Source organism: Erythranthe guttata, chromosome 8 (genome assembly GCF_056151865.1).
Source record: "Erythranthe guttata isolate IM_541 chromosome 8, IM_541, whole genome shotgun sequence".
Taxonomy (NCBI): Eukaryota; Viridiplantae; Streptophyta; class Magnoliopsida; order Lamiales; family Phrymaceae; genus Erythranthe; species Erythranthe guttata.
The window spans coordinates 3,600,574-3,621,036 of record NC_142540.1 but is presented as its reverse complement, the minus strand read 5'-3'; the positions used below and the strand labels follow the sequence as shown (position 1 = coordinate 3,621,036).

The following is a 20,463-nucleotide window of genomic DNA, read 5'->3' as shown; positions in this document are numbered from 1 at the left end:
TATTAATATAAGTATTAGTATTAGTATAAGTATTAGTATTAGTATGATATTAGTATTAGTATCAGTATCAATATTACTATCAATATCAGTATTAGTATCAATATCACTATCAGTATTAATATCATTATATAACAACATGAGTCTCAGTATCAATATCAGTATGAGTATGAGTATGAGTATCTGTATCAATATATGTATCAATGTATGTATGAGTATTGGTATGACTATTGGTATGAATATTAATATTGGTATTAATATTAGTATGAGTATCGGCATCAGTATCAATACGTGTATGTGTATCAATATGTGTATTAGTATTAGTATCAATATTAATATTAGTAGTAGTATCATTATCAGTATGAATATCAATATCAGTATTATTATCATAGTTATTATCATTATTATTATTATTATTATCATTATTTGTATTATTATTAAGATTCAAATTCATTTTAGTCTTGGCGTATTAGCATTAACATTAGCATTAGCATTAGTCTTAGTATTAGTATTAATATTAATATTAATATTAGTATTAGTATTAGTATTAGTATTAGTATTAGTATTAGTATTAGTATTAGTATTAGTATTAGTATTAGTATTAGTATTAGTATTAGTATTATTGTTCGTATTAATATTTGGCGTATTAGTTTTAACATTAGTAGCAGTAGTGGTTGTTATTAGTAATATAAGTGTTAATATAAAAAGAGGATCTATGCCCTCAATGATTGACATGTGGCAAATGATGATGTCATTTGTCAAAATTGCTTAGTTGGAGTTCAATTGATTAGGTGGATTCTTCAATTGATTAGGTGGCATTTTTATTTATGGATGTTTTTAAGTTCTTTCCTATTTTACATTTACACAATCATTTAATAATTACCACATGTATATATATTATTTCCAAAGTTAATATTTTATAAATTCGAAATAAAAAAAATCTTATTTATATTTCCAGTATTTGAAAATATATTTATTGAAAAAAAATTCATTAAGTATTCGTATTCGAATTGTCGTATTATTATTAATATTAGTATTAATCATCGTATTAATATTAGGATTGATATTAATATTAGTATTATTAGTGTTGGTTTTAGTATTAATATTAGTATTGTATTAGTCAATGTTTTGAAAACCGGACCGGACATCGAACCGGACAAGTAACTGGGTCATGGTTGGACCGGTTCAACCGGGGTCCAACCGGGTTTTTACTCTTTTTTTTTTTAATATAATTATTTTATTAATTTAATATCTAAAATATAATATATTTTTTTATATTTTCTTCCAACAAGTCACGTTTTTCTAGAAAAAAAGAAAAAAAAGATTTTCCAATCATATTTTTTTCCTCTCTCTCCTCTCTCTCTCCCCTCTCCCCCCTCTCTTTCTTCTTTCTGCCACATCCTCGTCGGTTTTCACAGAGCATCCTATCTCCTCTTCTTTCTTTCTTCTTTTCTGCTTTTTTTTCTTTTCTTCTTCCATTTTTCTTCTCCGTCGGTTTATTTTTTCTTCTCTATATGGCAACAAACACTTGGATTGGGTCACATGCGACCCAGATCCGTTCAATCTCAGCCTTCTCCGACAAGATTCAGTCACTTAAGACGACCATCTGTGCAGATCCGGCCATTTCGAGCTAAAACCCGGTTCTCGGATTGGTTTCCGAGTTTCCCGGTTCTTACCGGTCGAACCGGGTTTTTGATAATTGACCCGGGTTTTTGAACTTTTTGGGTTTTTACATCTAACCAGACCGGACACGGAGGCGGTTCGCGGTTGAACCGGCCGGACCGGCCGGTCCGTTCCGGTTTTCAAAACATTGGTATTAGTATTATCAATGTTGGTTTTAACATTAGTAGCAGTAGTGGTTGTTATTAGTAATATTAGTGTTAATATTAGGGTGGCATAGGCAATTGTACGCCGCAATGTCTAGAGTTAAAAGCAGATTTGAGATAAATATATTTATCAATTCATAATCGGGCGATAAAACTAAATTACGAACAATGTTGTGTGCACAAAAGATTTTCAGCGAATATGAAGGTAAATCACAAATAAATGTATATTTTGATTCAATAAAACATTTTTTTTGGTAATATTTACATGTATATCAACTGTTCAAATTTTTCGTTCGTTTTATTTTATTCAATTTTTTTTCTAAAAAAAGTTGATCCCGTGCATCGCACGGGTGAATTACTAGTAAAAGAAAAAGGGAAAACGGTATTTCATGCAAGTAAAAACAGAATCATGTTGGGTTCTAATATTATGCCATAAAAAGAATAAATAAATGGGTGCTGAGATTCTAAAATAACAACTAATTAAAAAGAAAAATCTAGAAAAACAGCTTTGTTTATTAATCGAAGAGTATATGCATATGCCGGCCGGGATTAGCAGCATGCATGCATGAAAAAACACAACAAAATTTACATTACTATATTGCAATCAATAATCACGGGAGCTTAAAAGTTCTCCCAAACATCAACATCTAAGCATAAATCACTATTATTCAAACACTTATTTATAATATTATTATTATACATAGGTTTAGGGTAAATTATACCTACAACCCTGAGATATGTTAAAATAACTTTCAGGTCTATGTGGTATTAATAATTATAACCACACCCCTGAAACAATTACCCGTGCGAAGATTTCTTGTCATGTGGACTGATATGCACTATATTTGTTTTTCCCGGGGCCGTTAATGCTACTATAGATGAAAATTTATAAATTCATAAAGAGGGTTTAAGAAATATTAAGGGAGCCATGTAACCCCCTAACTCTATGTTGTCTCCACCACTTCCTGAAACTAATAGTCTGTTAGAACCCTATCGGATTAATTTATCCAATATTATTCCGTTAGAGTTTCTAACAATATTTCAGGGCATCATTGTAATTACCGATACCACAAGAACCTTAAAGTTATTTTAGGGGTGTTGGTGTAATTTACCTAAGTTTTATTTAGTGATTCACTTTGAGGTATTCTCACTACCAATTAAAACAGGACTTTTGTGACAGAATATTCGTGACGGACCAAATCCGTCAAACAAAGTGACGAAATTAATAAAAGATATGTGACCGATTCAGACAAAAAGAATTTACAATTAATTGAGACGAATGTATGACGGATTTTGTGATGGAGTTTAATTTGTGACAACCAAAAGTCAATCACATTGAGGTCACAATTTTGGTGACGGAATTTGATTTTGTCACAATATCTGTCGTATTGTTTTTATGAACATATAATCTAATTAATACTTGTCACAAATTCGTCACAACATCAAGTTTGTCACCAATGCGTCACATGTAATTTTGTCACAAATCTATCATATCCGAAGTTATGTCATTGATCAGTCACAGTCTTCATTAGGTCACATATCCGTCACTTTCAACGTTTCGTCACATATCCGTCACATGCTAAGTTTCGTCCTTAATCTGTTACTACATTTGCTTGGTTAAAAATATTTTACCTTTGTACCAAAGCACTCCACTAATTTTTAAAATTAAAAACATTTCATTGAATAAAAAATAAACAACACTAGATTCCTAAATGTTGTTGTTGATTTTGAATGCCTATGGATATCTACTCATCTGTTGAGACAGACTACGTGTTACGACATTAGGTGTCGTAACATAATTCTTGTGTTGTCACAGTAAAGAATCTACTAAAAGCAGAATAAAGAACACAACAATTTAATGTGGTTCGGATACAAACGTACCCTACATCCACGAGGACTTGCAAAACTAGTTCAGATTTAAGTGTACATTAATAGGACTTAATAAAAACAGTAAAGACTCGCTCTTTATGTGATATGCCGTTCTTGCACACGACTCGAACTTGTTGATAATCAAAGCAATTCCTCCTCCGCACTCTTGGACTTCCTCCAATGTTGAACTCCCTTCAAACGGCGGATCGACCTCTCCCGAGATCTTTTAAGCACTTCTCCCGAAACGCCGATCTTCTTTATGGCCTGGTAGAAGAAACATGTTCTGTTGCCACACCTGCCGTGCAGACAGGGCTGCAGCACGGGCTGCACCCTTCAAAGCCTTTATGCTGAGATTTTTCTTATTAAAGCTCCATGGGACTCATATGAGGTTGAGGGCCTTATATAGGCACGAAATCCACCACCCTAAACCTAACTTGAGCCCTAAGAAATCGATTAACTAGGTAATAGAATCCTAGTCGATTTCTACTTCTATTCTAGATAAATACAAAAGATACCTAACTAGAATACAATACATGGAAATAAATCTAAGTCCTAATAACAATATTACAAAAATAGGACTCTAATTAATTCCAAAATAAACATGGAAAACAAATATTTGCCAATCTTTAATTTCCACGTATGGCGGATTTCTTCAATCTTCACAAACAGAAATCTCGTGCCAATAGTTGCAATTATATTAAGCAATTATCCTACTTCATTCCCTTTAAATCCTATGTGGAATAATTAGTTAAAGTATTACTTATTTTAAAACATATATAGATATTCAGTGTTTAACCAAATTTGACTCAAAATTTTTGTAATAAAAATATTTTATATTAGTTAATATATGTAATAATTTTTGTAGCTATTACTTCATATTATAGTATTTGAAGTAAAAGATCAAATAATTAGAGATTATTAATTAATTCTATACTATAGTTCCTTTTTTTTTTTGAAACTTAAGATGTTAACGACCTATTTTTCCCTTGTGACGTGAATTAAATTAATCAATTCATTATATATTTTACAACTTTTGTATTTGACAATTTAGTTAATTATATAATATTGAGTTTGCAATTATTTGATATAAAAATGATGTAAATTATATTTGATATATTATATATATGAATAATGTAATAGAAATATAATTATTTGAAATTTATATTATGAAAATAATATTTAAAATTAATATCTCTATATATTTCATGAATAATACATTAATACTAAAGAGAAAAGAAAAAAGGAAAAGCAAAATAGCCGAGCCCAGCCCAAAGTTTATGTTAACACTAATTCATTTATTGGATATTAACAAAAAAATGATGATGATTACTATTAGTTGGTTGTGCGATGAAAATAATGGCGATTGAGGGATTGTATTGATTGGTCATTCTTTGTAAATGTATTCTGAGTTGTTATCAAGTAATAATATAATTTCGGAATGAGTGTTCTTGGATCTTCTTATTGCAACGGAGGTGTAAGTACTCATTGTTTCATTGAATAAAGCTAATTAATTTGCCAATTTGGTTTATTTTAGTTTATTGTACTTCGAATGATTATAATTGCTTGAATTTTGTACTTGTAATTAAAGAATGATGTTGGTAGAACGACGAGAATGAGTATGTTGCTGGTGTTAATTCAATTTGAATAGTATTAAGTTTTTTTGCTTGGTGCCAACCCAATTCGGAAAAGTAATTACTTTATTCAGATTTAATGTTTAGCGTATTTAACTTGTATCGAATTGAAATATTAGGTGGCTTCCTTAAAATTTCAATGCAAAACTCATTCCAGTTTTCTTTCGGTCTATGTATTAGATGTTTTGACTATTGTGGAATCGTATGTGAATTTGGTGTTGTAAGAATTTTCTGTGAGAATTTATTTGAAATTTTCTGTTTTTTGTTAGTTTTGTAGTAGATTTTCAGTTGATTATCAAAAATTTTGAAGTTGAATGAAGTTTTGAATTATTTGGATAACAAGTATAAAAAAACTATAAATAGCTTTGAATAGCGAATAACGAAACTTGCTGCATCGACAACCAGTGATGGAACTGTTATCGAAATATAATTAAATATTTGCAACAAATTAGTGATGGGATATTTGGGATGGAATTTTGTGACGGAGGTTCTGAATGAATTATTTGTGACTGATGTTCCAAATGGATTATTTGTGACGGACAATTTTTAAGACGATGTCTGTCGTGGACAAGTGATGGAAATTCTCAGTGATTTGTGACACATTAATGACCAATAAAAAGGTTTGTGACAAAATCCGACACAATACTTGGAGACCATGGATTACGTATTTGTGACGATTTTTTTTTTCATTGTGACAGATGTATCTTTCATAAACATTGTGATGGACAAGAAAAATGAGTCACAAATTAATTTTGTGACGATTGTTTTTCTGACATAACACTTTGGTCACAAATTTGTGACAAAAGGGCTTTTGTGACAGATTTTCTTCAATTTCGTGATTGAATCATCCGTCACAAAAATCCTTTTTTTGGTAGTGAATTAAATGGACCACGTTACGAAATGTGCTTACCTTAGCTTTATAGTGTATTTAATTAACACATACATAAGTGCCAACGACGGTGGTCGATTATAGATCGACTCACTCCCCAATCTTCACCACAGAGCAACTGTTCTGTCAGCTGCAGGGTCACTTTTTGAAATGCTACGTGATGATAAAAAAAAACTAACAAACTAAATTAACTTGAAAAGCTATTTCGGAAATAGGACAATAACTAGAGGCTTTGGGCGCGTTTTCGCAAGTAAAGTGACGAAAGTAGAATGTATAAGTTATTTACGGTCGTTAAAATTTTCGCATGTAAGCGCTATGTTCTTATAATAGTATGACATCCAGCAATTGACAATCAAAACTAGGCCAACAATCCCCCAATGACATTAAATTAAATGACATGCTAAATCAGAGAAATACAAGGAATAATAATTATTAGTACATGCAACATACCTAAGACAACATCGAAATAATCTATATAATTATATATATAAATATGGTGAATATTAACTAAGCATTAAACCATAAATCATCTAGGGCAGCGGCGCGGCGCAGTCGTTTGTGAGTCCGGGTCCAGTAAATGGGTAGGCCTCGCCCGGATCCAACCCGTTTTCAGATATCTCAAGCAAGTTGCCCCACCACCGAATGCATTCATCTATTTGATCTTCTTCTTCTACGTTGACATCGTCTTTTGACGGTAGATTTTCATCGTTACTAATTCGATTGTGATCGTTAATTGGGCCGGCCAACAACAAATCAGATGGGTTATTTTCTAACACGGGATTTTCATTATTTGTAGCAGGTGGCAGTACTACTACTAGCACTGTTTGTGATCTGGCAAAGGTCCGAGGTCGGGGTCTGATGATGTTGCTCTCGTTGATGGTTTTCACAACGGCCATTCTTGAACTTCCTCCGGCGCCGCCGCCAGCGGGTGAAGTGGATTTTTTCTCGAAGTGTGTGTTCCAGAAGTTCTTGATATCGTTCGCCATTCTTCCGGGAACTCTACCAGCAATCCATGACCATCTGCATCATCAAATATTAAATATATATATTGATATTAAATAATACAATTCACTAACATGGTCGTTATTCATCAGTTATTATAGGTAGCTAGAGAGAGAGAGAATTGCCTGTTGCCGAGCAACCTATGAAGACGAACAATGAGGTCGATTTCGTCTTGGTTAAAGATACCTCTTTTAAGATTCGGCCTCAGATACCAACCATCATTAGAAAGTTGGTACCTAGCCTTTACCAATAGGGTAACGGTCTAGGGTTCGAGTCCCCCCTCCCCTACTTCCCCTTGTAATGGACTTGAATTTACTCAAAAAAAAAAGATTCGGCCTCAGATAATTTAACCATCTCAGCCTGCAACTCTTCCTACATCTGTTCAGCCCTGATACATTCCCATATATATATAACAAATAAATAGATCTAAAATCGTATGAAAAAGAAGAAGAAAAAAAACATAATAATTATAAAATCAAAATCTGAAAATAATAATATATATTATGATGATATATTATTACCAGTCCTGAGAGAGACAAGATGCCACTTTCCTTCTCCATAGGTTTGAACGCATTTTCTCAACATTTGATCTTCCTCTTTTGTCCATGCACCTTTCCTCACTCCAACTCCTCCTTTGTTTTTCTCCATTTCCGACACCTTCATTCGATACAGCAAGAATATATATATATATGATATGCCTAATTGGGCCAACCCAATGGGCCTACAATTTCTTTACCTACTGGGCTACGAGCCCAATATCGAAGACCAATATCACCGAGGCCCAAACACCTTCAAGTAAGGCTTGGGCCCAACAAAGCAAACCCAACCCAATAAACGACATATAAATAGAGGTTTTACTCATTTTATTAAGGTACGTCCTATTAACTGAGCAATGCAAAAACGCGTATTCTCTGCACTATTTCTATGATCAGCACGTCTGACTTGAGCGTCGGAGGGGTTTCCGCCGGATCAACCCCCGGCTTAGTTCATGTGTTCTATGATCACAGGTACCTCAGGATCATCAAGTTGTCAAGCTACTGATCTGCTTTGCTCTCCCAGTTCATTTTCTACACCACCCTAGGTGAGCTATATTTTAGCATCATCATTTTGGCGCCGTCTGTGGGAACGATGCAAACCAGATCACGTAGCCAACAAGATCCTCCTGAGGCGTCTGCTCTGAGAGAAAATGACACAGCTAACGACCTCCCACCTCGTGGAGGCTCTGGCTTGCCACCTCCTCCACATCCCATGGATCCGCCTCGCGAGGTTCAGGTGATCCCCCCTCGGGACCCACCACTCGCCGATCCACCACTCCCTGCTCCTCGAATGGTTCAAATAACCGAGGATGCGCTTCAACGCATGATAGCAGAAGCTTCAACTCGCGCTGTCACAGAGGCCGTGACCCAATATATCGCCACGATGGGAGCAGATGCTCCCAACGCGATACCAGCACTTGCTCCACATGTGGAGCCACCTATGGCACCACCGCCATCGACTCCATGGGGGCTTACATCGCCCCCAAAATATTTCTTTCGCCAAGGGTTATCGACTCCCTGGGGGATTACATCTGCCCCCAAAATATTTCGCTCGCCAAGGGTTATCGACTCCCGGGGGCTTACATCTGCCCCCAAAATATTTCGCTCGCCAAAGGTTATCGACTCCCTGGGGCTTACATCGCCCCAAAAATATTTCGTTCGCCAAGGGTTATCGACTCCCTGGGGGCCTACATCTGCCCCCAAAATATTACGTTCGCCAAGGGTTATCGACTCCCTGGGGGCTTACATCTGCCCCCAAAATATTTCGTTCGCCAAGGGTGATCGACTCCCTGGGGGTTCACATCGCCCCCAAAACATTTCATTTGTCATAGCAGGAGCCAACGCTCCTCCTCGTGAGGCCCCACTGGGTCCTCAACATGATCAATTTCTACTTATTTCTCGAACGGTTCAGATAACCGAAGAAGACATTCAGCGTATGATCACGGAAGATTCAACTCGTATTGCCACTGAATCAGTGGCGCCATATATCGCCAAGGTTGGGCATCTCACCCCAGTGGTTTGTGATCGCCTCATCCTAAATGGGGGCTATCCCATCCTAAAGTTGGGCATCTCGTCTCAAGGGTGGTACATCCACTTACCTTTCAACCCCAAGGGGTTTCACATCCCATCAAGTGTTTCACGTCCCTACTTCAAAAACAGAAAAATGGTCTGACGCACACGCGCGAACCAATAGCATAACCGTGCGCATCCACCTAGAGCGCCTCATCCTACAGTGGGCAGTTATCCCCATCCCAAGGTTGAGCATCGTCCTTACCTTTCAACCCCAAGTGGGTTCACATCACATCTCAAGAGACGAGTATAATCTCCCTACTAAAAAAAAAAAAAAAAAAAATATATATATATAGAACATCCCCATGGGGGTGCACATCCATCTCAAGGAACGAGGATATCTCCCTACTCAAAAAATAGAACATCCCCAAGGGGGTGCACATCTCATCTCAAGGAACGAGGATATCTCCCTACTAAAAAAAAAAAAAAAAAAATAGAACATCCCCATGGGGGTGCACATCCATCTCAAGGAACGAGGATATCTCCCTACTCAAAAAATAGAACATCCCCAAGGGGGTGCACATCCCATCTCAAGGAACGAGAATAATCTCCCTACTCAAAAAATAGAACATCCCCAATGGGGTGAACATCAACCACGTAAAAAAAAAAGGGTAAAATCGCGCACGCGAGACCCCAGAAGAAGATGAAAAAGAAGAAGAAGATGAAAAAGAAGAAGAAGAAAAAAGAAGAAGATGAAAAAGAAGAAGAAGAAAAAAGAAGAAGAAGAAAAAAGAAGAAGATGAAAAAAGAAGATGAAAAAATACAAGAACAAGAAAAAAAGAGAGTAAAAGAAGAAGAATTAGAAGAAAGAAAGAAGAAAGAAGAAGAATTAGAAGAAAAAAGAAAAACAACAAAAAAAAGAGAGGAAAGGAGGCGCGCGTGCAGTGCACGCTCGCGCGTCAGCAAAAACGCAAAAAAAAAAAAAAAAGGAGAAGAGGCGCGCGTGCACCGCACGCGCGCGTGGCAAACACGCGTGACGCGCGCGCGTGCACAGCACGCGCGCTTCAGCAAAAAAAAAAAAAAAAAAAAAAAAAGGGAGAAGAGGCGCGCGTGCAACGCACGCGCGCGTGGACGACACGCACCTGACGCGCGCCTGCGTCAGCGTTAGAAAAAAAAAAAAAAAAAAAAAAAAAAAATTATTGGAGCGCGCGCGCGCGCTTTCCAAGGAGCCTTGGACTGCGTGCTCCCATCAAATCGCGCTCAACTTTCACCATCCTCCACCAAATTGCGCGTAGATTTTGACTCGCTTCTCCAAATCGCTCGAGAATTTCAACACGCTCCATCACATTCCGCGAGCTCTTTAACGCACCTACTAAATACGTTCGTTATCAAATGGAAAATAAAAAAAAAATTATTTCTCCACCCCATGCCAACGATTAACGCAAGACAACAGCACCGATCTACTCTCAATACGATCCGGTACCCCTTTCGACTTGGCTCCCACATCGTCTCGAGAGTGGGGGGCTTGCGAGACAACTCCCACGAGGAGCCAACTCCCTACGAAACCATAGCGAGTTAACTCCCACGAGGAGACTACTCGCTCTGTCCTATAACCCGTTGCGAGACAACTCCCACGAGGAGCCAACTCCCTCGGGTCTCAACGCCATAGCGAGATAACTCCCACGAGGAGCAAACTCGCTCGGCCCTACACACTCGTTGCGAGACAACTCCCACGAGGAGCCAACTCGCTCGGAACTACAACCCGTAGCGAGACAACTCCCACGAGGAGATAACTCGCTCCGTCCTACAACCCGCAGCGAGACAACTCCCACGAGGAGCTAACCCCCTCTAGTCTAAAAAATACAGCGAGACAACTCCTACGAGGAGACCACTCGCTCCATCCTACGACCCGCAGCGAGGAAACTCCCACGAGGAGCCAACTCGCTCGGTCCTACGAACCCACAGCGAGATAACTCCTACGAGGAGACCACTCGCTCCATCCTACGACCCGCAGCGAGGAAACTCCCACGAGGAGCCAACTCGCTCGGTCCTACGAACCCACAGCGAGATAACTCCTACGAGGAGACCACTCGCTCCATCCTACGACCCGCAGCGAGGAAACTCCCACGAGGAGCCAACTCGCTCGGTCCTACGAACCCACAGCGAGATAACTCCTATGAGGAGACCACTCGCTCCATCCTACGACCCGCAGCGAGGAAACTCCCACGAGGAGCCAACTCGCTCGGTCCTACGAACCCGCAGCGAGATAACTCCTACGAGGAGACCACTCGCTCCATCCTATGATCCGCAGCGAGATTACTCCCACGAGGAGCCAACTCGCTCGGTACTACAACCTACAGCGAGATAACTCCCACGAGGAGACAACTCGCTCGGTACCCCAACCCGCAGCGGGACAACTCCCATGAGGAGACAACTCGCCTGAAATTCACCATATAATCGCAAGCTCAAGTTAGCACGATTACAACCCTAGAAGCACTTAGAGATATTATGAGAATCTATATAGCCTGGCCAACTTGATTACTCAAATTTATCTACTTGTTTTCTATGGGTCATTCATTAAAACGTGGCCACGGTCCAAACATACTTAAGACCCACGAGGTCTAACAAGGGGCACGACCCCCATATAAAAAAAAATCTTGAGAGCCTGATCCCCTCATCAAGTACATCACGCAGAAGGCTATATGTAAACACATACGAGCAACGCGTCAAAACATTGAAAATGTCGAAAAATAACAACTCCCACGAGGAGAATACTAGCTCCGTGCTACTACATTATCAGGAGACAACTTCCACGAAGACGTAACTCGATCAACTCGATTACTCCAGAGACAACTCCCACGAGGAGATTACTTGATCCGTGCTACTACATTATCGCGAGACAACTCCCACGAGGAGATAACTCGATCAACACTATTACCCCGCGGCAAGATAACTCCCACGAGGAGATAAATCGCTACTACATCGTCGCGGGACAAAACCGACGACTCAATTAATTTATATCGCGGCAACTTTGTCGCGCTATGCGCCAACGCACATTCACACCCCTCCGACACACGCTCCAACGCGTTTTCGCATACCATTAGGCCATACGCCAACGATCGACTTCTACAATTTTTACTCTCGACACGATCTGAGACCCATCACAACATGGCCCCCACATCGACTCGAGAGTGGGGGGCTTAATGATATGCCTAATTGGGCCAACCCAATGGGCCTACAATTTCTTTACCTACTGGGCTACGAGCCCAATATCGAAGACCAATATCACCGAGGCCCAAACACCTTCAAGTAAGGCTTGGGCCCAACAAAGCAAACCCAACCCAATAAACGACATATAAATAGAGGTTTTACTCATTTTATTAAGGTACGTCCTATTAACTGAGCAATACAAAAACGCGTATTCTCTGGACTATTTCTATGATCAGCACGTCTGACTTGAGCGTCGGAGGGGTTTCCGCCGGATCAACCCCCGGCTTAGTTCATGTGTTCTATGATCGCAGGTACCTCAGGATCATCAAGTTGTCAAGCTACTGATCTGCTTTGCTCTCCCAGTTCATTTTCTACACCACCTTAGGTGAGCTATATTTTAGCATCATCAATATATATATATATATATATATATATATATATATATATATATATATATATATATATATATATATATATATATATATATATATATATATATATATATATATATATATATATATATATATATATATATATATATATGGCCAAGAGTTTTAAATAAATAATATTAATGTTATTATATATATATGTGTATATATAGATATGTGCGTGAGAAGAAATTTAGGGAACGTGCATCAAATGCAGGCACACTAGGTAACTAGTAGTAGCTACCAATCATACATCAATACGGAATACCTCTTTCTTTAATTAATTATTTCATCATACTAGTTAATTCTTCAACGTATGTGTGACACGTTTCTTTTATTTATATATTTATACACACACACGTAGGTATATTTCTACAAGTATATGATTTTATAAGAAGACAAGAACAAAACGCAAAGAAATAAATAAAATTAATAATAGTGCACCTACGGGAGCTGAATGCATTAAATTTTATTTGTGGAGCCGATAATGTTAGCATACAGGGGAATTAGATGATACATTTGGTTATTTATATGGGGAGGTTGTTAATTGTAAATGAGATTAAATAAGTAACCTCCTCACTAATCATAAATAAATACGAGTGTGTATGATTATGTGCAAATATAGAGTTAATAATATTTCACCCAATGTAAATAATCGGGTTTAGCATTTAGTTTCCTTGAAAATTATGAATTTATATATGGGGAAATATGCAATACCCCCCTCAAATGGAAAATATTATGAGTAAAACCCAATTGACTTTTAAGACTTTTGCACAAACCCACATCCCAAACTTAATTAGTGAAACCCCCTTAATTAAACATAATAAGACATAAGTACCCTTATTAATAGTTTTTTATAATAAATCAAATATTCAATCACGATATCTTTCCATAACCGTTTCCCTTTATTATAGGCGGACGTGATTCTCTTTGATACACAGACGTGAGTTCAGCCGAGATTAGGAGAGAATAGAGATTTCATTGCCATTCAACCATTCTTTGTTCGTTGCCGGAGTTAAACTGCGTTTGAAGGTTAGAGATTCTTCTTTATTTTTGTTGGTTTTCGTTAATAGGAAACTGCGTTTGAAGGTTAGAGGTGCTGCTTTATTTTTGTTGGTTTCGTAAAGGGGGCTGGGCTGTAGTGTGTGTATTCAGATATGTGTGTACGTAGAACTGAATTTTATTGTTTATTTTTTGGTCGTCTTAATTGGTGTAAAGGATTGTTACTGATTCAAAATTTTATTCCGTTTTACACAGAGTCACGTTGTGACTACTCTGTAAATTAGTTGTTCGTTTTGTGGTAATTGATATGCTAGTGTAATTTATTGTAATTTATTTTTTGCGTTACTTGATATGTTAGTGTAAGTTTCAATGTGTTTGTTGTTGTAGAATTGAATTCGGATAATATTATGTGATTTGCATTTACAGAGTAGTGCAGATTTACTCATCAGAAGTAGTCACATAGTAGTCACATTCTGAAAATTTTTTGGTGTAGTGCTGCACAACATGTCGTCAACCTTGATGATTGTGTTGAAGTATGGAGGCTCGTTTGGGGTGAAGATATGTCAGGGTGATTTTGTGTATGAAGACCTCGTTGGCTTTGTCACCGATAAGTGGTGCAGTTTGAATGCGGGGGATGTATCGATGACTTACAACGTTGATGGATATGGCGAGGGTATGCTTGGCGATAATGCTTGTAATTTGTTTTTTGCGTTACTTGATATGTTAGTGTAAGTTTCAATGTGTTTGATGTGGTTGAATTGAATTCACATAATATCATGTGTTTTGCATTTACAAAGTAGTGCAGATTTATTCATCAGAAGTAGTCACATAGTAGTCACATTCTGAATTTTTTTTGTGTAGTGCTGCACAGCATGTCGTCAACCTTGATGATTGTGTTAAAGTATGGAGGCTCGTTTTGGGTGAAGATATGTCAGGGTGATTTTGTGTATGAAGACCTCGTTGGCTTTTGTCACCGATAAGTGGTGCAGTTTGAATGCGAGGGATGTATCGATGACTGACAACGTTGATGGATATGGCAAGGGTATATTCTCACTTACTGACTTACTGAATATGACTCACATAATAGTCATATTCTCATAGTTCTGTTAATAATTATGACTATTGTTGATTCATCAATTAGTGATTTATGAATTTCTTGTTTGTTCACCACTCTCTCTTTCGATTTTTTTTTCCAGATTTGAACAGCAGCAGTAACATGACTATAGTCATATTCGAATATGACTATAGTCTTATTTATGTATTTTCCGAATATGAATATGACTATTGTTGAATATAATCTATCTTCTCGTTTTCAAGTAGACTTCTAGTAAGTAGATTCAAATTGATTTTTTGTGTGGATACTGATTGGATTGTTTTCGTATACAATAGGGAATATTCGTTGTTTTATATGATTTGGTAAACATGACTATGCCATATAATCGGAATTTTTAATTTCAAAAAAAAAAAAAAAACAACAATGTAAAGAAAGAATATGACTACAGTTAATATAGTCACATATAGTCATATTCAATTATAGTCATATTCGGGTTGCAAACTTGCGGAGAGAAAAAATTCAATTTTTTGTTTTAAAAAATAAAAAAAACATTTAAAAATTTATTTTTATTCAAAAATATTATAATAAATAAAAAATGGCTAAATAAAGTCCGAAAATAATATAAAAATAAAAAATAAAAAAAATAAAATCCGAATATATATATTTTTTTTTGATTTGGTAGCATTTTTTTAAGAATTTGAAAGCACATTTTTAGGAATTAAATTATTATTATGGAAAGAGAGAAAAAATAAATAATTGAGATAAATTATACTAATTATTCCTAATTGGTGGGATTTAGGTGCCTCATTAATAGGAATTTTGTAAATAGTAGATAATTATAATAAAAAACGTGCAGGATTTAGTTTCCTTATTAATAGGAATTTTGTTAATATTAGATAATTATTAAAAAAAAGTAGTATAAGGGTAAAATTGGAATTAAATATTATAAGGGGTTTTCACAAAGAAAGAATTATGGCATGGACATATCACTATTTTTTTATCTATACCAGTGAACATGGGTATCTTTCATGCATATAATGAATAAGTTCATTTATTTTTCGTTTTAATACAGAAGTCCCTTTAGTTTTGTCGAGCTCACAAGCTTGTGTTTGAACAATTGGTTTGCGTTTTTTTTTTTTTTTTTTTAATTCAGCCAAACAAAAATACGAATCTTGTTAGTGTCAAACTCAGTGGAATATTCTCCAGTTTGTACCCGTTTAACCTTATTCGAGCTCCATTTTTTGAAACAAGATGATCATAAGATGTGTCTATTGGATTCTGAATATTAGATTGTAGTGTATTAGAAGCTGCATTTTTGCACAAAATGAGTACGAACAAGAAAATATTCCACGTAATCTAGAAGATTTTGTTGAATTTGACACCATAAAGATGAACGTGTGTAAGAAGATTCAAAACATTATATTGTAAAACGCCCTTTAATATTCAGTAAAAAAAGAACAGTAACAAAAGACAAACAAAATATTTAGGAAGATGATATGAATATTATTATTATTATTATTATTATTATTATTATTATTATTATTATTATTATTATTATTATTATTATTATTATTATTATTATTATTATTATTATTATTATTATTATTATTATTATTATTATTATTATTATTATTATTATTATTATTATTATTATTATTATTATTATTATTATTATTATTATTATTATTATTATTATTATTATTATTATTATTATTATTATTATTATTATTATTATTATTATTATTATTATTATTATTATTATTATTATTATTATTATTATTATTATTATTATTATTATTATTATTATTATTATTATTATTATTATTATTATTATTATTATTATTATTATTATTATTATTATTATTATTATTATTATTATTATTATTATTATTATTATTATTATTATTATTATTATTATTATTATTATTATTATTATTATTATTATTATTATTATTATTATTATTATTATTATTATTATTATTATTATTATTATTATTATTATTATTATTATTATTATTATTATTATTATTATTATTATTATTATTATTATTATTATTATTATTATTATTATTATTATTATTATTATTATTATTATTATTATTATTATTATTATTATTATTATTATTATTATTATTATTATTATTATTATTATTATTATTATTATTATTATTATTATTATTATTATTATTATTATTATTATTATTATTATTATTATTATTATTATTATTATTATTATTATTATTATTATTATTATTATTATTATTATTATTATTATTATTATTATTATTATTATTATTATTATTATTATTATTATTATTATTATTATTGTTATTATTATTATTGTTATTATTATTATGATTATTATGATTATTATTATTATGATTATTATTATTATGATTATTATTATTGTTATTATTATTATTGTTATTATTATTATTATTATTATTATTATTATTATTATTATTATTATTATTATTATTATTATTATTATTATTATTATTATTATTATTATTATTATTATTATTATTATTATTATTATTATTATTATTATTATTATTATTATTATTATTGTTATTATTATTATTGTTATTATTATTATTATTATTATTATTATTATTATTATTATTATTATTATTATTATTATTATTATTATTATTATTATTATTATTATTATTCTTATTATTATTATTATTATTATTATTATTAGTATTATTATTATTAGTATTATTATTATTATTATTATTATTATTATTATTATTATTATTATTATTATTATTATTATTATTATTATTATTATTATTATTATTATTATTATTGGTTTAATCTTACTTTACACTCTAGAAAAACATCATTATGACACATTTAAAGTGTTTTTTTCTTCTTCTAGCCCAACCTAATTTTGAGCGTACGGAATGCGGAAGAACAAAATTCACACTAAATTACTAAAAACATTTTATTTTTCTTACTATCGAAATATAAAATAATATTTGCTCACTAAATTATTCGTTTGATGGATCTTTTATTGGATTGGTGAACGCATTTTATATAAATCTTTGGAAGAAAATATAATTTTCAAATAACTTGAAAACAATATAGCTAAAGTATTTTTTAATCATTTTTTTTTTGTAATTTTTTTTTTTGTGATAAAGTATATAATTTTTAAATATGTTAATAAAATGTGTATTTTAATTTTTTTCACTCTGTATGTTAGAAAGGATTTGATGAATATATATTTTTTTATTTGACATTCGGCATCCTAAAAAATACCATTACAAATATTAAATTACATTCATTAGCTTTAAAAATTGATTCATTGTACATTATATATGTTTATTGTGATTTGGGGGTACAAAATACTATTAATTTTTTTATAGGGTGCAAAATGTCAAAAGAACTATATTCCAAAGATGTAAAGTGGAATGAATCATTTATTATTCTTACTTACCTAACACTATTTCATAAAAGTTATTGATTTAAACTTTAATAAGTTCTAGTACTGTGTTGTACATTGCCTATGGAATAAAAGACAAGTAGTATAAGTTGAATTATGATCACTCAAAATTTATATAATTGAATGTAACAAGGAACATTAACATGTGCCTATAAAGCAATCTTTATTGCCTAAAAAGGCTCAAGTTGGGTCAAACTCAGTCAGTTGTAATCTCTATTTTGGAGGTCCGAGATGGGTCGAGCCATTAATCAAATGTCGTCTTGTACATTTTTTTACTGAATGCACTATAAGACTATAAAATACGTGCATTTAATTTCCTACCACCAATCGATTTCAGATTAGGATTACCGATACAATTATTTTTCAAAAATTATACTTGCAGTATCATAATACATGAATTTTATATTATAAGTGACTATCAAATGGAATTTTCGAGTTCCGATAAATAAAAAATCTTATTTTAATTTTTTTTTTTCCATTTCAATCTCTGAAATTCTGAAATTTGATTTTTGTTCAGGCCATGCCTGAGACTTTGATATGTAAATAAATGTAAAGGATGAATAAAGTTTCTATTCTAGAAAATAAACTCCTATATATTATATATCTAATTATTCTTACGTACAGTCGGTCAGTGACGAAGCTATTATAAGATCATGTGAGCTATAGTCCATAGTATTTCTCACATCCTTAACATTTTATATATACACTTATTATTTTTCGTGTGTGGTTGCATTACCCAGCTTCCCTAGAAGATGTTTAGTGCATGTTTGGTTCATAGTAATATAAAAAATTCTGACTCCGTTATGTACTAGACTAATATCTAATTTTCATTTTCTTGTAAAATTAAATATTATAAGATTATTTGTAGCAAAAAAATATAATAAATTATGATATTATAAAACTAATAGTAATAGTGCAATACACTAATACACACATGTTCAATATGTTGACATGATGTGACTAATTTCATCCACGCGAATTGGTATCATGAATTTTTATTGATCATATGATATATATAAATAACGACGATTGAATAATTATGGTAGTAGTTGAACCATCGTTTTCGGTAGTGATTGGATGAGAGGCATGTTGATGCCAAAAGTTAGAAAATACAATCATTGGAATTTTAAATTTGACATTTTTAGTTGCAAAATGAAATTTGATACAAATATCAATAATAAAAATAATTTAAATTAAAAAAGTGAAATAAATACCTCTCAAATGTACATTTTATTAGAGCTAGCTAGGGACAATTTTTTTCTTCTCTGTTTTTCTTTTTCCATTTTAAATTACCCCATTAATGTAGTATTTATGCTGCACAACGTATTCACACATTTTTATTTGAACTAAACTCACCATGTTCCACCACATGGTTAAAGTCGCGCCAAAATTTGACAACCCAGAAATTCGACTAAGGTTTACTACTTAGTCATTAGTCAATTGAATTTTTAGTTATTCGACTAAGGTGTTTTCAGTTAGCCGACCGATTCTTTTTCTAGTAAACTAATATAGTATACTATTTTTTTTGGAGTAAATCGCAAATACCACCCCTGTGTAATATTTAATTGTCAAATAACCCCATGTCAAAAAATAATTTACTTATACCTCCTTGTGTAATACTTTTCGAAGCACACAACACCCCATTGATAGTTTAATTGTTGACCAAGGGCGAAATGACAAAAATGACCTAGGGTCTTTTTGCAAATAATAAAACATACACGTGTTTAACAAATTTTTAATAATATTATTATTTTAAACAAATAAAATATATAATAAATATAAATACTGATGAGAATTATTGAAGGAAAAAAAGAAGACGACGACAAATAGTCGTCTTCTTCACAGCACCCCACTACCCGCACACCAATCTACCCCCACCACCATCGTAGTTTTTAGATCCACCGCCCACAACCGTGAGCAAGACATCGTCGTTCAGGAGAAATTGGACATCAGAGGGGTGCAATTGTGTTGAAATGCGGTAAGAAAATCGCTTCAAATGGTAGGCGAAGAACTCACTGTGAAGGTGGAATTCACTTGAGATTCGAATGCCCATTTATCC

The 20,463-nt window shown here is 33.2% G+C and overlaps 1 protein-coding gene across 1 annotated transcript; it reads right to left on the bottom strand.

The window, feature by feature from the left end:
* Positions 1 to 6,477: 6,477 nt before the first annotated feature.
* Positions 6,478 to 7,461, bottom strand: LOC148768323 (transcription factor MYB75-like; the record flags this gene model as incomplete). The annotated part of the gene is made up of 2 exons (XM_088821097.1): positions 6,478 to 7,232; positions 7,340 to 7,461. Coding segments are annotated over 2 exons (612 nt in total), but the record flags the coding sequence as incomplete, so codon positions are not given.
* Between the last annotated feature and the right edge of the window lie 13,002 nt (positions 7,462 to 20,463).